Source organism: Hesperophylax consimilis, chromosome 1, assembly GCF_061612785.1.
Source record: "Hesperophylax consimilis isolate HC1 chromosome 1, BYU_Hcon_1.0, whole genome shotgun sequence".
In the NCBI taxonomy this organism is placed as follows: Eukaryota; Metazoa; Arthropoda; class Insecta; order Trichoptera; family Limnephilidae; genus Hesperophylax; species Hesperophylax consimilis.
The window spans coordinates 38479423-38505214 of record NC_142836.1 but is presented as its reverse complement, the minus strand read 5'-3'; the positions used below and the strand labels follow the sequence as shown (position 1 = coordinate 38505214).

Here is a 25792-nt window from a genome sequence, read left to right as displayed (position 1 = left end):
CAATATTTTCAACAGCGCCAGTCCAAATAATTTTTAAGTTAGCAGAGTTACTGAGTGCCTGGAACACCTTCAGGAATCATTTTGATCAACTGGACATATTTTAAGTTTCTCGTTACAATTTAGTTTACAATTCAGCAGCATTTTACTAAAAAAAATATTCATACTCCTTAAACATTGGACAGCCGACATGATGGCGTTTAATAAAACCGCATTTTAAATTTTTTAAAGTGTTCTTCTCATTTCCACAACAATCAAAATGAATAATGAATACTCTTCCCACACCGGCGCATTACCTACGTATAGCATCATGGCTACTCGCCGAAGATGTTAATATTCATCATCACTATAAATAAATATTCGGAAGAAGTGAAATTCAACTCTTGTTTAAAAGGAGTTTTGTTCAAACAAAATGAAATGAAAAAAAAAAGTTTTTGACGGAGTGTCAAAGCACTATTGCATTTATGGAATATTTGCTGAACATGTTTTTCCTTGACCTACTCTTTTTTAATGCAGCTAGTAAATCACCGGCTTCAATCATACAATTTGTTCACAGATGGGCTTCTCTGTTAGGTCAATCTGAAAACGTTTTTTAAACTTCCAAAAAAGGATATCTGAAACATTTCTGTAAACATCTCTAATGTTGTAAAGACAGTACGTGTAATCTCAACTATTAAGCATAAATCTGTTTATCTGAAGCAGCTAAAACACCCAAACGGTAAACCGTGGTGTACGGGATCACGAAATTTGCACAAGGAATTTATTTTATCATTAATTGATCATTTTATCTTAATAACAAAGCAGACATTTTAAATTGTTTGAAACATAAATAACTTGCAAACGGTGAGCTCTAGAGACATGAAATAAAGACATCTCTTTCTGCTTATAATTTCCAAGTCAATTCAACTATTTTCAGCTCTCTATGAAATTTTCATCATGAGCTATAGAGCTTTGAAAAACATAATTGATAAACAAAAAATCGACAGGATTTCATATTTTCGGTGTTCCCAAGTTTTCACTATAATGTATATATTCAAGTATAATGCAACTAGAACAAATCCTGGTACTATTAGTTAGTTATAAAACAAAGACTTAACGTCTTCCTGTAGAGTGTACAGCCCACAGTACGCCCGGAATTAGGTAACAGTAAACAGTTAACCGCGAAGCTAGCTCATTGAGCTTAGAAAGTCTTACAGTGTTTGTACTAAACCACAAGGAGGCCGTATCCATTTTGAAGTCTCTCTCGGCTTGTATTCTATATATTATTCCTTCTATCGGATTGGTACAGCGCTTAAAATATTATAAAATAAATTATCCGTATGGTTGAATTGAGGTCAACCACTTTATTGCAACTATAGATTTCGATATTGAGGGATAGAAAGGGAGAGAAAAGGATTGTTGTATTTTCATTAAATGTTAAGACATGAAAAGAAATATTTTTATTTTAACTAGTGGGTAACAGATTCCACCCGGTTTCGTCTGGTTTCAACAATACTATTCATGTCGAACTAATTATAAAAATATGAAGAATGATGGAAAAAAAGATGGAAATGAAGTAGCGCGCTGAAAATAATGGCGTTGGCTTACAAATTTTAGGCAGATTTCATGACATCAGAGCTCACCGTTCCAGAGTTGTTGCTCCTTTAGCACGCAGATTTTCTGATTTTTCGTAAAGATTGTAGGTACATCGATTCGTGTTCAATACTGCAATAAGCAAAAAGGCCACTAGGAATTTGCAAAAGTCACATTCTGGTGTACTTCTTTAGTATATAATAGCTAAGTGGTCTCATTATCAGAATGTGACTTTTGCAAATTCCCAGCTGCCTTTGTGCTTACGACGGCAGAATATGAACACAACTTGAGCTTTCAAATGACTGAATAAGCCTTTTTCAATCGATTGAAATAGGTATGTGGATTATAAAAGAAAAAAATCACTTTTTGCAGGTATATTTCGGATAAGAAATTCTTAGTTTCAAAAGCTTCTACAATATCAATAATATCCGCCCACAAAAGATGCATATTTTAGAATGCTACATCCCAATAACAGTAAGGAATATTTGCTAAGAAAACAAGAACGTCACACTTGTAATTATAAAACCGTCCCTACATAGTGTTCTAACTCACAATACAAAGGCGTGGACGTTATTATTTAACTTTGATAAATGTGTGTGTGGACGTATGTGCGTTAGATCATAATATCTACAAATATATTATAATCGATCATACTTTAAATCGACAGCAAAACGAACAATAGTTTCCATTTTATTAATTAATAAGTATTTAGTTACATATCTCCGTAAGGTAATACGCTTTTTTCCATACAATAATACCGGTTTTATTAAATCTAAGTATGATCTTTATGCAAATCATAGTGGATAAAGCCTTTTTTTCTTATTGAATAATTGATAAAAAAAGTATTTAGCGTTTTTTAGTCTTTTTGATGTTTAGCCGGATGTTTTAAAGCTCCGTAGCTAATGATCAAAATGACGTTGCGAGCTGTTTGCCTACAAATTACAGACTGAATATTGATGTCCACCGTTCGAATGTTTTTAATAGATTTCAGGTGTTACAGTAAAAAAGTACTAATGTTTCAAATATTATTTAAAATTGGAATTTATCTGAAACTCGTAAATACAATATTTTTTTAAATCATTTTAGTGCTTACTCACGTGTTGTTTATTTTAAATCTAGCTACGTGAATAAACTTATATTCGCGATTGTTGCCGATAAGAAATCCATTAATTTCCGATACACTGCACCAATCGGCATGACTTATTTTTTTATCGCCTTTAATAATTGCCCGGTGCAGCTCACGGCGGAAAATCTCAATAGTGCCAAGAAAGATAAGAAGTAAGAAGTTAAAAGGAGTTAGTTGTTTTGCTGGTTGGAGACTGAGCGTAGTAGGAAGGTTTAGAATGGAGGGAGTGTGTCATCTGACGTCCCACTGCGGAGCGGACACCGCGGCCCAGGGCCCGCTGGCCCCAGTCCCCAGTGCTTCGCTGTACGCCGAATAGACGAGTCGCAGTCGCCTTACATATCCGCAGTTTGTACGATTTGCTTGCAACCAGGACTATACCCGTCTGCCTACACAACACACTTTTAGAGTCACGAATTCAATCGATACTCAACCGGTGAAATCGCCTCATTAAATGAAAACGCGTAAAATTAATCAAATATATGTGAAACAGCAAACAATCAATCATAAAAAATCATTGTGCGCGAGTTAAGTGTGTGCTCATTTGATCACAATTTTCATACCGGCTTCGAGATTCAACGACCAAAGAAAAACACCAGCATGTCCGCGGACGTGTTGAGTAAAGATCTGAAGTCGATGCTGCATCTGAAGACGAAGACAGTGGGTGAAGACAGGATCAAGAGGGCAAGGGAGACCAACGAGGATGTAGCCATCTTATCTATGTTTCTTCCCAATGCGACCGCAGACAAGCAGAACAGGAGCTTCCGGTGTGCGCTGCAGGGGGACTGCCTGATGGGGGATTCCACCAAAACTGTGGCAGGTTATTGTTCCTCTACTTAGGGTGGGGGTTGAATGGGTAGTAGGTAGATTCCTGCTTACGATTAAGGGCGGTGTAATTTAAAGCTTTTTGATCTAGATTAGATTAATTAGAATGATATTAAATCTTGTGGCCAGTTTCGGCCTAATAAATTAGTTCCCGCCTTGTTTTAACTTTGGTAAATGCAACCAGAATGCCGTAGGTAGCTAGTAAGCAAGCAGGATAGCACGTTTCCATTGTCGAAAGTTGTGAATTTCAATGATTTTTTTTGGATTAACTATCCGTCTGACAACTTTCGGTGGGCTTAATAACTATAATGTATAAAAATAACTAATATACCACGTGAAACCTTATAAAAAAATACATTGACTAATAGGTTGGCATAATTGCTTCAGAACGTCACCAACCAATATGTTAATATTATGTAAAATCATTAGGTTATTAACATGCAAAGGCATTGGTCTGTATTTCAGCAAACGAGAACCGCTAACTACTTTTGCGAAAATCCACCAATACACGGTATCTATTATGGCAACAATCCTATAGATACAGCAGATATGCTATACACAACATGTAGCAACAGAAAACAGCAACAAACTCTAATAAGTTGCAACAATATGGGCAGTTGCTGAGTTGCTCAACGTGAGTTAGATGAAATAGAAGTATTGACCATAGGTTGCAATTTAATTATTTATTTATTTTATTCAAACATTCTACTTAATTACATCGGCCATGTTATTTATGATTTGGTTTATTCAATCTTCAGTTGTACCCTCATACAAAGGTCCGAAGTTATCGGACACTTGACCTAAGAGTGAGTGCTTTCCTTTAGCGAGCCCAATGCACCAACGTGTTTGAACTAAGTGCACTTATTATTAAATTCGGTTTGTGTTCCGCGATATAAGCGATGTTGACCTATAAGAGGTTATAAACCACATGGGAGATTAATTTTTAACCGTGATTCGACTTTAAAACCTGGCTGTACTTCGAATTTAACTTTCAAAAATATCAAAGGCAGTATTATATTTTTTTTATATAACTTATTAATGATTTTTCAAATAATTCCATATACCTCACTGAAACATAGATTTAATTTAGATTTTGTAAAAAAAATATTTGCAAATGAAACATGGCTGCAATATGGAAAGGGAACAATCTAAGAATCGGAATTATATTAGGGTTTATTTGCAGTAAAAGCTGAAGCGTGAGTTCACTTTGTCCTTTTCTTTTGTTGTTTTATTTACGTAATTCACATTTGCGTCATATATTCCCCTTACAGACTTTTACAGCATTAGCCAGTAGTGGCCGATGGTACGTGTTCAAACTGAGAGTAACCAGTATATTTCGACTTATTGATTATTTCCGTTTTCTACTTTGAAGACTATTTCTACACATACGAAACCTCCGAAAAGTAACATACCCACAAAATGTTTACCGATTTACAATTTATGTCATTTATCAACAACACATCACAATTTCTGTGATGTGTTGTTGATAAATGACACACTATCCATTTGTTATACATTTGCTCCAACAGTGGACTAAAAAAAGTCTGAGGTCAATATTATGACAAATGGTAATTTTGTGATTAGTGTAAGTTAAATAACATGCTGCGTCCTATTTCGTGTGATATTGACTGTGACACCATTGACTCTTAACTTAAACACAAATATTGCAATATACCCCGATTGCGTTTGACATAGTCTCACTGGCTTCGAACAGTTTCAAACTGATTTACTGAGAAATAAAATTTTTGCCCTTACCACATTTTGTCCTAAGAACACAGAGTTATGTCATACATATCAAATCATTTTATGTGTGTGACATAACCATTAGCGAAAATTATGTAGTCGGTACCTACTAATTTAATTTAATTTTAGTCAGAAATGACCAGCGACGACCCAAATTACAAACCAATCCCTCAGACAATAAATAGCTTTATGACGCCGAATTATCTTTTTTTATTGAAAACATGGCGTGAATACTGGCATTATTTTGAAATTAAAACGTAATAAGTAATATGATGTCACCGCCTGTTACCAAGTAATAATACCTGGTCCAGGAACTTGTTGGCAAAGTGGTTTATGAAACAAATAACAGCGATGATGGTGACTTTTCTTTCTTTTTACCACAGTGATAGTAATAACATCTGTCAACTGTCACAATGAATGAACGACTTACTACTTACTATGATTGTGATTAATTTAGATCAGTTTTAAAAACAGGTTGTCCCATATGTCTAAAAAACTACTGGAACTAATGCTGTCCTACAATAGCAGTAACAACGGGTTTCCAACAAACAAAAAACTTACAGTACATAAATGCTGCCAGTATTCACGCCATGTTTTCAATGAAAAAAGCCATTTATTATATCAGCTAATGCTGTATTATAGGTAGGTACATGTATGTATTTATTTTACATTAACTCCTTTGTGAATGCTGTGTGGATGGTCTTTTTAATGAAAGGAATGAAAAGGGTGGTGAAAAAGGTGGGTAGGTATTTGAAGGACAGTGTGTTCATAAGTGACGGACGTATGAATTCATCCCTCCCTGCAAAGCTATGGGTCGAGAGAGTACGGCTGGATATGTCAAAGAGTCTTCATCAACCGGCCTCTCCCGATCCGGTTTGGCTCCACCGCTAAAACCTGGACAAACCTCACCTCATGAACCCGGGCACCCCTGCCAAGTCGCGAAAAGCGAACAACTGGGGGTATCTATGGCGGATCCAATAAATGCTTCACGGGGCGGCTGTGACCATACCCGCTTCCCAAATAAAAATATGCAATAAATCATTATAAGTAGTTGATATTTATAAATGCATCATAACTCGTCAAATTGTTTCGAGAGTAATGAACAAACAGGTGAACACTAAGCGATTATAGCCCTGCGGGGTTCTTGGCTGTCAAAACGTCTTGATCGGCGCTTGCAGTACGTTCGAAAAACAATATAAAACCATTGAGATATATACCTCATACACCTCATTGCATAAAACAAGCATTACATTACACATTACGTTACTTACACTATAGTTTAATTCTTGCTTTTATCTCTTAAAATATGCATTTATAGATAAATAATTCAAAAACACACTGCTGACGAATAAAAGATATGATGTCTTCACAAAATAAAAACCTGCCTTTAGAAGACTATTTGTCAAAAAATATCCATGAAGTCACTTAGATTTTGAAGACCCTTGTAATTTCGTTCAATTACATTTTTTCATTTCTGAAACAAGCTTGAAACACATTTTACTAAAATGCATACAAAATACAGCTCCCATCAAAATAACACTGTAATATTATTTGTAACTAGCTGTACCCCGCCACGCATTGCTGTGACTCAGTATTTCTGTGCAGGTAGAGAAACAATAGCGTCCACAATTATGTCTAGCAGATGGCGCTGTTTTAAAAAAAAACACTTTTAAACATTTCAAAGAAAACTGTGAAGAATTTTCGGAGATTTAACATATTTTTTTTATTTATATAGTTTAAGATACATAAAGCTCTATCGATATTGTAGGCACTCCTCTAATAGTTTCATCTCCAACCTCTCATTATTTCTCATAAAAGACGTACCATGTAACTGAAAAAGAGGGCACGTCTGAGCTCTCCGTGGCAGGACCATAATACATGAATACATTAAAATTATATCTCTTTTTAATGAGATACAAGTCAATGTCTGTATGTCATTGATATATTCACAAATCAGTAAATGTAGGTAGACACCAGTCATATCCCGTGATATTTGACGGCAAACGGGATTCTAATAACGGCGATGAGTGTACCAATCCATCTGTCAACTGTCAACACAATATTATGGTCCTGCCACCGAGAGTTGCATCGTGGCCTCTCTCTCTATTACATGCGTCGTTTATAAGAAAGAGAGATTGAAAACTATAGAGCTATCAGCGGTACCTTTGCCTTGGGCTATAGGAGCATTTTTGCACCTTCCCAACACAAACATAAAAACCTTGGAAGAAAAAATAAATACACTACTAATAGACGTAACAAAAAAACAATTGTTCCAACCTTGTGGCTACTTCGTTCCAAAATGCATCGAATCAAGTTTCCTTACTAAAAGATTCAAGTTCATTACACTGACCGATATAATTTTTTTCGTTTTTAATTGAAAGTGACCAAAATTATTGAATAAATTAAGATCCTTGTCGAACTACTCGTATAGTATAGTATGCACTAAAGCATTCATTTTAAATTACAAAGACGCTCATAATACATAAAGAAATGTCATCACATTTAAATAAATTATCGATTTATAATTTACTAGAGAGTTTCCTAAGATATATCAACACATTTTTCTTCACACAGAAAAGTTGAAAAAGAATAGTAAAATATAAAATGCAAGTTTCTTTATTCCAAAGCTTACCGTTCGGTTTTTAATATATATGTTAAATTATTTATATTTAACGATATTTACATCTGTATACGAATCAGTGGCGTTCCTTGACTTTTCAGTGAACTAGAGTGGTAAGATTGAAAAATATGATTGTTGTTGTTGTAGCTGAAAACATATACCTATCTCAATATATAATGTGTCACACTGTGAAAGACATAATATACTTCAAGGCAGTATTAAGAGTATATAACGGTCGCATTTTTACTTACTTCCTATCGTACTGAATAATAATCACAATCTGCTGAAATGATCGATCAAATGAAACGTCAAAAAAATATCTACGATGGATGTGACTTGAGCAAGTATTCTATGTATGTCAAATGCATAAAATATCCAACAACAGCGTAGAAGGCGGTCTGGGGGAGGACAACATCTGCCCGGGCCCACTAGTATATATAATTTTGAAAAAAATGTAGGTACATATACATATATATGTATTTTTTTTTTCAAAATTTCGATTTTTTATGAAGATTTTCAAGATTCTCTCAATTTGGGGAAGCGCAGCACATATCTAAACTGAAAAATCTTCATAAAAAATAGACATTTTCAAAAGTCAAAAGTCACGGGCCGCCACTTTAAGTATACGAGTACTTTATTAATTGTATTGAGATTTTTCCAGATAGCGTATCTACACACAAAACAGGTTGATATACGATCACCTAATTGCGGGAAATTACGTAATATTAAAAAAATAACTTATTCTACAAGTTTTTTTTTTCCTTTATTTAGTGTATGCAAAGGCTTAATTTAATTCATAACAGCCTACGGTACGGTACCTACGCCATTTCAATGATGTGCATAGTTATTATTATTTATTGAACACCTATCTGAAAATGATAAATGCACGGATAAACGATAGACAATATAATTGATCATAGTGCAATAAAGATTAGGATTGAGGCTACAATCCAATCGATTTATAATATAGTGATTTTCTATAATTTCGTAATCAAGTTTGTCATTTGTTGTGTAAATAATTACCTACTTTCTTTGTGCAATTTTATTTTTCGCAATTCAATTACGATTTAAAAATGTGGTGGGACAAATCCTTGGAAGTTTAAATGTTTGCAAGGTTAAGGTCACAATATAAAATGTGCTTCCAAGGTTGAAATTTAATGAATTTGTAATATAAAATAATAGTATTGTTTTTTAATAGAACCGAATGGCAATTTTAGGCCTCAGTGGGTTTGTTCAATGTGTCATGAATTCAGTTTAGACCAGCGAGAAAAACAAAACCTGAATTCAAATATAGACATTACATACACAGTACATAAACTGCTTGAACATCTCAACTTTAAAGCAGAACATCTGTTTGTTGGCGACGGCAAATACTCAAGAACGGTGCGCTCTGGCGTCGTGAAATTTACACAGGTTATTCTGTCTGGAGTTTTAAGATCAATGCAACTATTTTCAGATCGCTACCCCATTTCTATCACGAGTTATGAAATAAAACGACATGCCTTACTGTTTTATTTTACCATATATCGATGCCTAGCGCACACATGTACAAAAAACAATTGCGTGTTTGGTAAATCATTTATCAAATTACTCACTTTGTAAATAGATGTTTCGTGGGAAATTTACATTACTTATGTCATCTAGAATAGATAAAAAGCGGATATTCACTTTCATTTTGTTGCTTTAGATCCTTTAATTAATTAATTAAATTTTAAAAATTCCACTTAACACATGTGTGCACTAGGCCATCGTTATTGTCCATAAGAAAATATATTTCGAAGTATGTGTTTGAAACTCTGGCACAATCGGAAAGCAATTACATTTTTTTACTATTAGTATTTACATATATATCCTGGGTTCGATTCCTAGTTGTGACCGTTATTTTATTATTTTTCGGTGTGTTGTTCTGTTTCATGTTTCGTTTAGATATATTAATATTATCTTCTTGTTCAATGATATACTTGCATAAAGTTTGTACGTATTATGATATTTCGGAATAATTTTTGACTGATTATTGTTATTATCCATTCAAGTATATAACAACCTTTCACGTAGCATCAAACAAATAACCGACATACTTAAAATAAAATTGTCACTAAAAACATTTCTTTTAAACAAATGTCACTACACCTTAAATGAATACCTTACATAAATTAAATAGCTCTGTTTTTTGTCTTTTATTTACATACATTTGTTAACATGTAATTGTTGGGTTATGTAATATAATGTGTATTTGTTGGGTTAGCTGGAAGAATTAGGATGTAACCTATAAGCTATACCCTTTGTACTCTGTATTTTTGTGCAATAAATATTTTTTTGAATTTGAATTTGAATTTGAATACGCAAATTATCGTAATACCATAGATACAACTGGAGGCTGGAAACGAATTGTTCCAAGTAGAACTGGAATCCGATCCTATGCTATATTAATACACTGAGCTTCCCGCATACAATATAATATGTATTATAATACAACACCGCGCCTGCGGTTCGGTACCGCATATACGGGCTTTATAATATTACATCATTCGCGCGTATAACAATACAGTAAACTATACCTTTGCATGCTGCAGAGATTCAAGCGAATTACCGCAAGGTAACCTCCCACGAGCCCGAAGCATTCATTTCTGACATGGATCCCCGTGCTCAAACACCACGCAAACTGTATTTAAAATTTAAAAAAATTCCATCTCTTCTACTACTCATTAATTCATTCATAATCTGTCGATCGAACGAGTGTCTCAATTTTCAATACAATGAAGGGCATGATCGGCACGATCCATTAATTTAGCAATTATTCTCTTAATTAAGGCTTGAACGTCTTTTGTGTCGTCCTGTAAACGTTGTAATTAGTGTGTATTACTCTGTGAGATCAAGAAACATACTCGCGTCCTACTCAATTAAAAAACAAAGCTTTGGTTCAATTACGAACACAATATACATTCATATTTTTGATTGGAAATACATTAAAGCTCGTGTGATTTGTACTTGCATAAGAATTAGGTCATCATTTATATATTTGCAATTATGTTCTGATTCCAAAAGAGTTGTGTATGGCAATGAGGCATGGAACTAGCAAAGGAAGGACGAAAATATTACTAAATTTAATGCTGTAAAAATGAGATCTTTTAGAAGTTCTTTGTAGTACTATTTGAGTGTGCTAAAGCTAAAACTATGTTATACGAATGAAAAATTCGAAAATAATGCAAGGACCAAGTTAAGTATAATTAAAAAGATTTAGAAAGGGTATTTTAGGTGGTTTGGACATTGGATATGTGGAGAAAGTAGTCATGAGAAGATACACGGTGTTCTTAAATTCGTGGTACAAACGGGAAACTGGTGAATCTACATCACATTTGGAATCAATTTTTGTATATTGACTTGGAATGAAGTTGGAATTTTTAATCTCAAATTTGAAAATAATCCGTCGCTAGGAGTTAATAATATAAGCTGTGTATTGTATTTTGATATGCATCGAAGCGTAGATTCTGCTCCAAAAGTTTTTTAAGCCGAAAAAAGAAAAATGGAAAAAAAATCTAAATGCTTAGAAAAACATTTTTTTTAGGTATTGTCTGTGTAATAGAGATTCGCTAGTTTACCGCTTGTTTTACGAGTTTCTGGACACCGTGTATTTATGCAAGGGAAATAAATTATGAGTCTGGTGAGCAACATGTGACCACGAAAAACGATCAAATTAATAAATATTTGAATCGGTGTTTGTCAATAGTCGGTGTAACAGAAGAGTGTGAATAAAACAAAAAAAAAGTACGTCAAGATCTATAATGATACATTCTAATAAGATTTATTTGTTAAAAGCTCTGCTGACCAATCAAAAATATTTTTTTTCGTGAAGAAATTCATTAAATTTCTATAAAAAAATTGTGGTTTTCAACCAATCGTGAGACGATTTTCTTCCGCATCTTAATATAACGACAGTCGTGATGCCGTGCTATCGCTATATGCTATATAATAATAATATGCAGATAGGTAGAGTACCTAACTACCGCCATTCGTCACGATTTGACTGTATTTCTCCCAGGAACACCATTAATATTATAAGGCCTGTAGTACCTATGACTGACCTTACCGCGATCCGCACCAAGTGCCTCATTGAGATAAAGAAAACTTTCTTCAATCAAATGTCATTTAAAAAGAAATTTATCCATTAATTAGTAATGTATGGGGTCATATACTCCATTACCGATAAATTAGCAAGATTTAAAATTAAATGAAGACCCAAAACCTGACTTTTAAGTGCAAAGCTTTTTTTTAAAATTAATGCGTTAATATTTATATGGAGATGTGAATCATGATAATTTAGGTCAAGCTTATAGGTTTAAAATCCAATTTTTAAAATTGTGTTTTTTATCTTAAAACAAATTTACAGATAATTAAAGACGTACCTTGTTTACGAACATTGTACCAATTTATCAATTTAACGCTAGATTGGTTCCTTGTATTTTGGATACAAAGACATTTAGTAGTCGTGTAAAAGCGGGATCTCTTTTTTAAACAGTGTCATTTAGTAGTCGTGTAAAAAGGAAATCTCTTTAATTATGTTTAGACTCCATGTAAAAAAAGAATATCTTTTTTAAAACCGTGTTATTTAGAAGGCAGAAGGTGATTACAATTACACGCTTTGTTCTTACTAAATTTAGTAGTCGTTTAGAAAGCGAATCTCTTTTTTAAAAACGTGTAATTTAATGGTCTTGTAAGAGGGGAATCTTTTCTTTAAGACACTGCCGTAAATAAAATAAATCTCTTTTTATCACCGTGTTATTTACATGAAAATAAAATATCCTTTTTAAAACCGTATTATATAGTAGTCGTGTTAAAAGAGAATTTGGTGTATTTATAAATGACAAATTCTGACTGTGTGTTTATTGTTGTTTCAGGAACCAAGAAGATGGAGTACAAGACTCGCCAGTGGCACGAGAAGTGCTTCTGCTGCGTGGTCTGCAAGACGCCCATCGGCACCAAGAGCTTCATCCCGAGGGAACAGGAGATCTTCTGCGCCGGCTGCTACGAGGAGAAGTTTGCTACTCGCTGCGTCAAGTGCAACAAGGTAAGACACCAAGTTAATCAGATTCATTGTAACAGCGGAAAGGGTTAAGAAAAAAGATTGGGCCAAAACAACGCCAGAGCTTTGTTCGCTACTCGTTTCGCCAAGTGCAACAATATAAGCCACCAATCAGTCCTTATTCAGGTTCGTTGCAACTTCAAAAAGGGTTTAAATGAAAATGGATCCCCAAACAAGGGAAAGCTTTATTCGCTAGGTACCTACTTGTTGGGTCAAGTGCAACAAAATAAGTCACCAATTAATTCTCATTATTATTATTCAGTTTCATTGCGACAATGAACAGGGTTTGAAATAAAGATGGCGCAAAAATAATTAAATGCTTGAAATACATATAATATCTGGTTCATTGCAACAGCAAATAGGGTTTCGAAAAGAAATCGACCTAAAACATCAGATTGCTCTTTTACACCGAATACACTGAAATAAAACCTCCATCTTACCCCTCTCCTTATCCTCCCTACCTCAACATCACAACATTCTTCGATTTGGGATGCCATTGGTCCACTGACTCTGGGAAATTTACACTCTGCTATATCACATAAATTAACATAAAACCTCACTGATAACAAGAGATAGAAGATATACCTATGTGTGTGTATTTTAGCTATGATTCACCGCCAATAATAGATTCGTTCGAATAGGTATAGTTTTAAAGATCGCGGTTAAAAAACCTGTCCTAGGATACGAAATAAATCAAATGGTCGGGATTGAACTCTCAACCTTTGGCATTGTCTGAGTGTCTGACATGCTAGCCACTCCGCCATACCAATCTCTTAAGAACTATATAGCAGGTGCCGCGCAAAAAGAAAGATATCATTTCGCTCGATCATTGGTCACGCCAATACAACATAATTTCATTTTTACGTACCATACCTACTCATAATGGAGCGTGATCTTTTCAATATTGAAACCTATGGATGTGTTGAGAAAAATATTATAAAAATTACCGTTTACAAATTCAGATAATCGATGAAGTACCTACCTACAAACTAATTTGTGAGCACACGTGGTTACTTTTGCCGGCCATTTTGAAAAGTGAATTAATATTACCAGTGATATTACCTATATTATAGTTAGGTACTTAATCGTTGGTCTGAACCCTTCACAAAATCATTTCCAATTTTGAAAATGATTCTAAAATTCAAAGCAAATTCGTGTTCCAGATTTAATTAAAACAGAGCCACGCTTGACACACACACAACCGTATTTTTATAACTAAAAGAATCGTATTTACCTAATTGTTCATTTCTTCGAGAATTTAAAATGCCGGCTCCTGAAACGAAAATAAATTGAATATCGCCTTCCTGATTAAATGAAGTGAAGTGATGTCACCGATAAATGGGAAATAAATTGATCTGAAGTTACAGAAAGACTATCTTAATGGATTTGGTATCAAAATTAAAAGGTGCGGCTCCTTGCCAACTGTTTTTCTTTGTACTAAACCGACTAATTTATTTATATCGTATTGGTTCCAAATAACAACACTGTTAAATAACGTTTCAAAGCAGTAATTCGGTTATGTCTAAATAACTATTTATTCAGGCTCAGATGTTTCCTAGAAAGGTAATTTACGTAATATTGCACAAGAGCTTCATATTTGATGCAGTTTATCGATGGCAACCCCATTTTTCACGTATGTTATGTCACTGAAGGGAGTGTGAAGGGGACTTAGAAAAGGGAAATTGCGGTAAGTACCCGGCTATTCAAATCAAGTCACTAAACACAGCTATAACCGTTTCAAGCGATGTACAAAATATCTTAATTTGATTTTGGTAGGCGGGTTCAAGTACCGCCATCCCGGGAACCATTTATTGGATAACCAACACCTCTGCCATAGGTCTCCCGAGTGGTTCGCTACGCTTGGTGGCTTAGCAGGGGTGCCCGGGTTCATCGGTGATGTGTGTTCATGATGATCCTGACCACCAGCTGCGTGGCGAGCCGGATCGGGAGACGCTGGTTTGGGGAGACCCTTTGACATCTCCAACTGGTCTCGCTTGACCCATCACGTCAAGAGAGTTGATAGATCATTCGTCCGTCACTCCTGGACACACTGATTCCTAGATTCTTACCCACCCCTCATACCTTTTTCTTTCCCAGAACTTCCTCACTTTCTTTCCTTAAAAAGAACCTCCACACAGCATTCCCAAAGATGACATAGACCCTCCTGTGTGGGGTTAATATAAAAAACAAAAAAAACATTCCACTCTGACTCGAGGTGCAAATAATGCACTACATGTGGAAAAACTCATGAAATAAATATTTGTCTAACTTGATTGAAAAAATACTCTAAGCCATCGTTTCTCAATCTGTGGAGGTCGCGACAGGATTCCCGCCAAAGATATTAGAAGAACGAGATATGCTATGTTGGCCGCCGGACCGTAGCCGGAGTACTACCTAATTAGGGTACTTTGAATACTATCGGGACGTGTACGCACAGAAATCTGTTCTATGTATTAGTGTGGATACCTTAGCGCAAGCGAAGGTGTGCAGTAGTATTGGTGAACAAAACCGGCGACACTCGGCAAAACAATTCCACTCAGTACGAACTGCGCATAGCACATCTCGTTCTTCTAATATCTTTGATTCCCGAAGTAATAAGGTCAAGATCAGATATAGGGAATGGTCGCAATCTGTCAAAAAAATAAGACTCTTATGCGAAAAATCCTTTCATTTAATAGTGAATTTCAGGTTAAGTTATAAACAAGTGTTACATATACCTACTACACTAATAAATAAAGTTAATTAATTAATTAATATGAGTTAATCAATGCGGAGGGTTGAGTTTGAAATGGGTAAAACTTCAAATTGTCATATTTAATCATTGAAGACAATATTTTCGATTTTCAAACGGTTGTGAGCCTTTGACATTACAATTTTCCTGTTAGTAGTGTAATCTATCTATCGTCTATATAAAAATGGAGATTTAAATGTTAGTTTGTTCAAAATCTTAAATCTGCGAAAGTTCTTTATTATTACGTCTTATATTACGTAGATGTCACCTGTGAAAGGTAAAAACACGCTTTTTTAAAAACAGCGAAATCTGTTGAACAAATATGCTTTTTTTGAAAAAACGGCGTCATCTGTTGGACGTAAAAACAACACGCGTGATTGTTTTTCCATCCATACAGACAGACTGAGCCACTAGAACTTTGATAAACGTTAAAATGTGTAGTGGGAGGGTCGTACGGTTTTAATTTTTTAGCTTTTAAGGGGGTCGCAACACTAAAAATGTTGAGAAACGATGCTTTAAGCAATCTACCAGCCCACGTAAATTTGACAGATGGATGTTTTCAATCGTTTTCAAGCAGGTTTATTATAATGCATAATACTATAATATAGGCACTTAATACTCACGTACGCTTGACACACATTGAGTTGCGTAATGTTGACTGGGCGAGATGAGATGAGATGGGCAAAGCTTTGTGCAAATAATCGACAAATACTAATTGACTGAGTGTGAAAAACAACCTGTTAAGAAAAATACAAAAAATTAGATAAATTTGCATATGAGTTTTAATGAGAATTGAACAAAAGTAAACACCGTGATTCCAAGATTTTAGTGCTAATCAATTTACACAGACATAAAAATAATCATAAACATCGGTATTATTTTTTATCGAGGCTCTTAAATCAAACCATTTGCATCTAGGCATGAAGACAATGAAGAGTCCCGAATGAAAAATGTCTTATGTAAAGCGGTTTAATGATGAAAGAAATATTCGGTAATCGTTGATTTTGTGTAATGGCATAAATTGTTAGGATAAAAATAAAACCATAACCGCCAGATTCCTTCAATTTACACACAAATGTAACGCAGTAAGGGTTCGCACTATATATTATTTTCAGATTCCGTAAATTTAACGACCAAATCAATGCATTCAACTAAATATAAATGTTTATTGCAAAGAAAAAACGCCTCGTTTTTTCGCGTGGTTTCATTTCTTCGTATTCATTTTATGCTACCGGTCGGTGGCCGAGTTGACATCGCGTTTGGGTCCCACCCAGTCGTAGTGTGTTCAATTCCTCGGCTGGCTAAGTCCTCCATCACAACACAAGCAACATTTTCAGCTTTCTGTGGTGGTAGTAGGAGATTTTCAAATATTGTCAGGTTATTTGTAACCCGGGAATGTTAGTCTTTCTTTTTAAATGAGTTTATTAACTCCTGGGAGTACAATGCTTTATATAATATACTATATTCTGTATTGTATACTTTTAATAAATAAAAAAAAAAATAAAAAATATAAAAAAAAAAAATAATAATAATAAAAACCATGTTTATTGAAACAAGGGCAGTGTCGCCAACATTGTTCATACATACTGAAAAACTGACATTTCCTGATAAACTTTTAGTAAATTACGAATATATTATTGATCAATGTATTGTTTTGACACTTTTCTGTTTTGTCGTGGAACCATTATTTCCGACTCCTTTCCTAACTTAGGTATCCCATCATACCCAGTCATCAAATGACTCACGACACATTTGTGTTTTCAGATCATCACTCAGGGCGGAGTGACGTACAAGAACGAGCCATGGCATCGCGAATGCTTCACGTGCACGCACTGCTCCACCTCGCTGGCTGGTCAGCGCTTCACTTCCAGGGATGACAAGCCCTACTGCGCCGAGTGCTTCGGGGAGCTGTTCGCCAAGAGATGTACTTCTTGCGTGAAGCCGATCACCGGTACGTAAACACTAACTTCCTCTTCAAAATACTTCAAGTTTTCTTGGTGTCTTTTTCTAGTTGGATATTTTAACTCATTAATTTTCCTTTTCTTCTTGAAATTTACAAAATAATTTCTAGTCTAGTAGGTTTCCTTATTGGGATTATTAACAAACTGCCCTTTTTGTTAGATTTATAAATAGCACTGCTCGTTTGGTGGTCTATATATTCTAAATAATTGCATTACATTCCACAGAACGTTGTCTTAGTGGAACTTCATATACCTACTGTTAACTTAATAAAGGAATAATTTTGCACCTTTCAGCGATTTGAGGCTTCCTTCGTTCACCAAAATGAACAGTGCAATATTGGAACTGTAAATGCCTTGATTGAGTTGAAGAATATTAATTATAACGTTTGTTTTCCAGGAATCGGTGGCACGCGCTTCATCTCGTTTGAAGACCGTCACTGGCACAACGAGTGCTTCATCTGCGCTCTGTGCAAGACCTCTCTGGTGGGCAGGGGCTTCATCACCGACGCCGAGGATATCATCTGCCCCGAGTGCGCCAAGCAGAAGCTTATGTAAACAAACAACACCAACCACCACATTGGATCATCCCCCATCAACACCGGTGCTGTCCAACATCAACCAACGCAACATCATTTGCCCAAAATGCTGACAAACACAAACCAGTCGAAGATTCTGCAGTACCACCTTGCAACTTAAATGTTTAGTCCTTGATTACTTTTCAATCAAAAGCTTAACATTTTTTTATATTAATTTGTCTCTCGCAATATTTTGTTAATATTAATAAAACCTGGGTGTTCTACCGAGGATAAATTATTATTTTCTCTTTCAGAAGAGACTTTTTAACACCAATAATCACATTATATTTTGGAATAACTAACTTCTTTCACTAACTTTCTTTTAATTTAATACTACAATGTTTCCCAAAGCATTTAAAGCCAACACCTACAATATTATTAATAAGGACCATGTTTTTGTTAAACAATCAAAAGATACAAAATAAAAATCGTTTCATAATGTAGTGTTTGTATTACATATTTGAATTATATTTTTGTTGATAGATGCGTTTTGTGTCGTAGATTATATAAAAGTAAATGTAAGAACACTATTTCTTTTACCTCGACCATTGCGGAATTTATAAATGTGCCTTTATGCATTTTAAAAATAAATGTACCAGCAACTTTAGATAGTGTGTTGCTAGTGCCAAATTCTGATACTAAACATATCAAGTTTCGATCAAAAATTCACAAAATTATAATTTGGAAAGGAGTAATAAATTTCTTTTCAAAATAAGATAAATAAAATTTCAAGTAATTGCATAATTATTTTAGACAATATAATCAAACCATGTTTAGAAAAAGTATTTGTAAGGCAATCGGTGTCCTTAGGTTATGAGAAGTTTTGTGTTAACACGTAGGAATAATCCATTGATTATTGCTTGAAGTTTTCCACCCCTGTATTGTTGCAATAACATTACTAGAGGGATTATTGCTTTAGATTCCTGTCTTAGTGCTTTCAAAGAATCTGAATACAACGTGAGTATATTTCTAAACATGAATCTAACGTTTACGAAATGATCGCATTTAGAAACCTTAGCGCTATATATGTACCGTAGTCAAAAGAAAATACCCTAGTTTAGAGTAAACCCATCAGTAAAGTATTTAGGGTTAATTAGATGTGGCTATTTTTGATGTGCGTCAAAAATATAATTAAGGTTTGAATTAACTTCTTTTGTATTTTTAATACGTAGGTCTTCTAACTGCCCTAAAGTACTTGTTAAGTATCCCACGTGCCTCTATATAACTTGTTGAATATCCCACAAGCTTCTATATAACTTGTCGAGTATCTCACACAATTCGTTATACGACTTGTCGAGTATCCTTTAACACTTTATATAACTTGTCAAGTATCCAACAATTCGTTATATAATTTGTTGTGTATCCAGCAAGCCTTTATATTATAACTGGTCGAGTATCCCACAATCCGTTACATAACTTGTTGTGTATCCTGCAAGCCTTTATATAACCTGTCAAGTATCCCACAATCCGTTATATAACTTGTTGAGTATCCTGCAAGCCTTTATATAACTTCCCACAATCCGTTATATAACTTGTTCAGTATCCCACGTGCCTCTATAATTGTGTCAATTATTATTAAACTCTGCCTTATCTGTGCAGCTTTAATTAGCTGTATTTAGAGAATATTGTATAGAGATTTTATAAAATAACCTCCCCCTGCTTTCCACTCTAACAACCATTATATTATTATATGTCTGTGAATTATTATATTTTCACGTGTGACCTTAACAATGAATTTTACATTGGTTTACTAATATTTAAATATTTTTTTCAATTTTCGCTTTTGAGATACGTAGTCTTATTTTAAATATTGGTATTTTGTATGTGTAAATTTGTAAATTATAGTGAATTATGCAAGAATAACATAATTTAAAATCATGTGTAAATGCTATTTGTTGACGACAAATAATTTATGTTTTTTTTTTTAGTTTAAATATTATTTACCCTATGTGTATCAATGTTAATATTAGTTATGTCAATATGTTGATAATTTACTTAATACGACCATAGTTTGTAACAGTTTCATCTGATATTTTGCTTTAAATATTCAGAAAATATATTATTACAAAATTAACTCTTCTTGTTTGTTTTGAAAACCCAATAATATTAACTCATTTCTAGGATAAAATAACATAATGATGCAATACTAATAATGATACTGTCAAGGAATAACACATTAGTAGTTAATAGAGTTCTCCAACAGATGTCTCTAGTGTATAGGTTTGCCCCTCCATGTTCAGAACTGAGTAGGGCAGAGGCTGAGAAGGTATAGTAAGTCCCACCTACCTGGCGGTATGTCTGGTGACTTTGACTGCTTCCCACACTTTTCCTTGGTCTGAATAATAAGAAATAAGAAATGACTGCGGGCATTTTTCTTCTCTGTTATTACAAAGCGTTGTTTTGTAACACGCACTTTTGTAACCTGGCAACAAAAAAAACCTGGCACAGCACATTCGCAGATTGTTTTTACTCCTCCACGATTTAGCACTAGCGTCTATCAACTGAGAAACACAGTTTATTCCGGAATTTTTTGTGGCAGTGAATCTTCTGAACTGAGTAGGTCTGGCCTCGGCAATGAATTATTTAGAACTGAGGTTTAATGTCCAGATGAAGCCAAGCGGCCAGTGTGACAAATTATTTTACGCCTGGATACAAATAATTTGAAGAGAAGCGAGACAATTCTTAGAAAATTGCCCCAACCAATTTTTTTAACACTATCGAAGATTAAAATACTTGAACTGCAATGCGAATTACCTACAGACTGTCGTATACATTTATTCGCAAAACACTGAAAAGTAGACGCCCATGACCGCGTTAGTTTCTTCCCCTAATACTTTTTTTCTTTAATCTGTGTAGCAAGTAATGTATAGATGGCATTAAATTAAAAAGTTATAAATACAAATTACGTATATAGGGATATTATGGAAATAAATATGCGTGAACATAATTAATAAATGTAAGAATAAGGAAACAGTGTAAGAATAGCAAACATGATAAAAATCAAATAGAAACAATAAAATAAAACAGCAATATAATAAGGCTGTCTCAGAAAATGAAATTTCATGCATGCTGAAGACATAACTCTTTGAATTTTTGGAAAATACCAAATAGTACCAAAGATATAAGCCTTCAAAATGATCTGCTGCCGACAGAAAAGCTTGTGACATCTCGGTACACGTGCAGCGATACTGCAGCACTGCCATTAGAATTTTGAATTGTACTGAATCATGTGACGTCACAGGACATATTTACCATATCGACACCGAAAAGTCAAAAGGGTGTAAGTATATAATGCACTGCCATTAGAATTTTGAATTGTACTGAATCATGTGACGTCACAGGACATATTTACCATATCGACACCGAAAAGTCAAAAGGGTGTAAGTATATAATGCACTGCCATTAGAATTTTGAATTGTACTGAATCATGTGACGTCACAGGACATATTTACCATATCGACACCGAAAAGTCAAAAGGGTGTAAGTATATAATGCACTGTCATTAGAATTTTGAAATGTACTGAATCATATGTCGTGTGACGTCACGGGACATATTTACCATATCGACACCGAAAAGTCAAAAGGGTGTAAGTGACAATTTAGTCAAAAATTAGTTAAATATACAATTTTGATCAGACAAAAATTCAAATCAATACTGTATGATTTACTCATTTTTGACTAAATTGTCACTTACGCTCTTTTGCCTTTTCGGCGTCGATATTATGTTTTTACATCATAACTTCGTAATTTTTAGAGATGTCAAAAAACTAATTTACCATCATTTAATCACTCTTTAAATAGAATAAATTTATTCAAAAATAAAAATAAATTAGATTACAACCTCATTACATATAACACCAACATAAAATAAATTTAAAGCAAATAATGTTAGGAAAAATAGTGCATGCAATTCATTAAAACCATTATTTGACAGAAAAATAAATAAGTGGAAAAAAAATTGCAAGCATACAATAGCATAGTTAGCAGAAGAAAAAAGTTGAAAAAGCAGTTATTAGAAAAAAAAAATTTCCTCAAATAAAAAATATGTTATAAGCAATAGCTAACCAGCCAAATAAAATATGCGTAAAGCCACATTACGCTATATTATGCTTGCATAACTTGGGCATGACATATATTCATTTATTTAAGGAGAAAACACAGATACAGACAGTAATTAAAAGATAATTTTGTAAAACAATAACTTGAGAATTCGCCTGCATCCTAACTATTTCTCACAGATTGACTGGTAGATAACAATTTTAAATATTTTTTTACGTGTAAATAAGGAAAAAGTATAAAGAAAATTATTTTGTACATAGATAATGCTCAATGTCAAATAAAAGTGTACAAATATTTTTGATACAAGTTTAGAGATAAATCATAAAAAAGTAGTTAAAGAGTATAGTGAATGAAGTAAGTAACATTTTCTTTTTTTTTATAGGAAAACAGACTTCAATTTCCTACCAAAAGTACTGTATCGTCGCATTAATTCGTAGACTGCGTAACTCCAAATTTTTCGAAAATACGTTTTTAATGCCATCTGGTGTTAAAATTAGACCCGCATCGACTAGTAAAACTCGAAAATTTAAAAAAAAATTAACCTTTTAGATAAACACAAATTAGAAAACTGCGTAAAATTATGGTGCCATTTTTACTCGCGAATACTTCGTAACTCCTTAATTCAGTATTGGCCGGTGAGCCGTGCACGCTTGTTGTGTTTTTGACTGAGGAAATTTATTTACGGTGTAATAGTTTTACCGTGAAATTAACTGAGATAAGTTGATTAATCAATTTTGAACATTTTATAACCTTAATTTTAATTGTGAAGTCACGAATAGTGTTTTGTATCTGTAGTCTAAGCTGACGTCTTCTGCACCGTGTGACGCTCTGCCGTAGCTCTCTTGTTTTATGTGCCTCTGCGGTTTCGTAAATACCTAATAGGTCCTTGTTCTGTGATTATCTCTTCTTCAAGGTCACCATCTCTTTGCAAGTGGATCTCCTCCTGATGCATATCCGGATCCGGTTCTTCACTGTCCTCTTCAAACAAACCCAAAATATTTACGGTGGAACGTGCGGCAATTCCATCTCGTCTCTCCTCAGACATAGTCCGTTCTCTGTCAGGCATCTTCCGCGGGTCAAGCACATGTCTTGGTATGCCATCTACTTCGATGTTGTTGACTGAAGTAAGTCCTGTCACCCTTCCATGCACGATGTGCATCTCCCATCTACTGGTTTAACCGCAAGAAGATCGCCCACTTAGAGCTCAGTCAATACTTCCTCTTCTATATTCACTTGCGCAGAAGGGTGTCTCCACGAGTGTGAAGTGTGAACTATACTAGACAGCGCAATACCTCGATCATCCTGACTTTTTGCAGCCAAAGATTGTACCGAAACACTGCCTGCAGGGGATCGCTTCCACTTCTGGCTGCAGTTCTCTTTATTGTTTGATGATGTCGTTCAACTATACCGTTTCCAGCTGGTCGGTATGCCGCGCAAAATCTTTGACGAACATTCCATCTCTTACACTTATCTGTAACACTGTAGGAACAAAATGCAGTACCATTGTCCATGAGAACTACTTTGGGCGGGCCTCTTTCCCGAAACACTTCTTCCAAATGTCTGATAATCGAAGCTGCATTATCTGACTCGATTTCCCGCCACACGGCAAATCTACTTGGACCGCAATCGATAAATGTGAGTAAACATTTCCTACTGAAATGAGTAACATCAACTGCCAAGCGACTCCAGGTTGTCACAACATTAAGATTACCCGCTTCATGGGATGATGGTGGAGGGTCAATTGTCCTGCATTGTACGCAGGAACGCACGCATCTATCGACGTCCTTTCTTCTCGCCTCGGGATCGACCAGCCGGGCAAGATGAAGCGTTCACTTTACTCCAAAGTGATGCTGAGCATGAAGACTTTCTACGCTTAAAGCACATGTTTGCTCACCAGTTCCACTTTCAAGTCTCTCCCACCTATCTTCACACTCTGAGGAGTCTCTTTCACAACGTTTCCTGTCATGGTTACTCTTTGCCTGGGTCTTGCAAACCCTAGTAAGTACATCATTTTTATTTCTACAGGACAAAAAGGGTGATCGACAATGTCAGATCAAATTCTTCTACAATCTCCTTCATCAACTCCAAGCGTCACTTAACGATCATCTCTGACACGACTACTCCCGGTCAGTGTAGATCTCACCCAGCACAAAACCGTCGCCGAATCTGTAATGATCTCCAGAGTTTGAAGATTTCACTTGAGAGCCAGATTTAATCCCTTAAGGAAGGAAAAGTACCAGCATTTACAAGACTTAAAACAGACATTAGAAAAGGATTACCACTCCTTTAACGATAACCTTCCGCATCATTAAAATGCATCTAAATAGACTGCCTCGACATACACATACATTGTTGTGTTTTATTTTGTAAATGTAAAATTCCTATCTCCCAAATTTTCCGCTAGGTTGTTCATAAAACTGTTCGCAGAAAAATATGTATCTTTTGTAAAATGCGTATCTCCATTCTCGGTTTTTACGTAAACTTCTTAACTCCGATTTGAAATAGAAAGCCTTAACTTACAAAAGTTTAATGATTGAAAATAAATTTCCAAATATATTATATGTTCGAAACATAAATAAAAAGAATAAGCCGTCTTTCATTTTTTTTCACTACGAGGTTTTTTGTGCCTCCTGTAAAATTTTACATTTGGGAGTTACGCATTCTACGAATTAATGCGACGATATGTATCAAAAAATATGTCGGAATCCTTCAGGTTTTGGTTTTTATTATACAATTCGCACATTCTTCTGATTGGATCCCTGACACCAGCATTTGTGCGCGTCCGGCTAATATGGAATAAGTCGTTAAGCCTCGTCGTTCTGGGTGGTATTTTAAAGTTTGTTAGATTGAGTAAGCCATGACAGTCAATAAATTTGTTACAGATTTTGTACAATGTCATTAGGTCAAGATAAGTTCGCCGGTTAGTATAATAATAATAACACACTAATCTTCCTCAGGAGAGGAAGCCAGATCAATTGGGGAACTGCTGCCGGTTATAATTTCTTTTTATGGGATCTGTCACTTTGACAGATGACAGCCGCATAATTACGGCACTCCGTAAATTGTTCTGACCACCTCTCCTGCCGTAGGATAGGGGGTCGCATAATTTTCAAATATCGCCTGACTAGCAGATCAGATCGCATATCGTCACAACGCCAACACTTGTAGCACATCATCTTTTTAGGTGTGACAGGTCTGTATAGGATTCTATGGCGAGTAATATGGAGTTATATAAAACACTTTGAACTTATAGCGTAATTTGTCAGGCCCTTTAAGGCAATGTAAAATTTGGAATTGGGCCGCTAACAATAACACTCCTTATGTAGATGGTGATAAGGTTTAAATCCCCGCTTAGCACTAGCAGCCTGTTTTCTATCTAGGCATGAAAAAACATTGCAAAAATTTGAATTTGCTAATTTTAGGCACAAATATTTAAATGTTTGATGATCATTTTCTAAAGAACTTAATTTGCCACATTATACCATAAAATCATGGGAGTTTGTAAG

The 25792-nt window shown here is 34.8% G+C and overlaps 1 protein-coding gene across 6 annotated transcripts in view; it reads left to right on the top strand.

Moving 5' to 3' along the window:
* LOC149426832 (four and a half LIM domains protein 2-like) overlaps positions 1–20261 on the top strand; it is a 108168-nt gene extending 87907 nt beyond the window's left edge. For 3 of the 6 annotated variants that reach the window (XM_089633516.1, XM_089633523.1, XM_089633536.1), the window contains 3 exons: positions 12776–12945; positions 17456–17642; positions 18050–20258. In XM_089633516.1, the coding sequence (XP_089489642.1) occupies positions 12776–12945; positions 17456–17642; positions 18050–18207 (515 nt within the window). In that variant the 3' untranslated portion in view covers positions 18208–20258. Of the gene's footprint in view, positions 1–2975; positions 3513–12775; positions 12946–17455; positions 17643–18049 lie in introns of those variants that run through there. The other 3 variants (XM_089633543.1, XM_089633510.1, XM_089633528.1) reach the window with 3 other exon arrangements.
* Positions 20262–25792: the final 5531 nt, after the last annotated feature.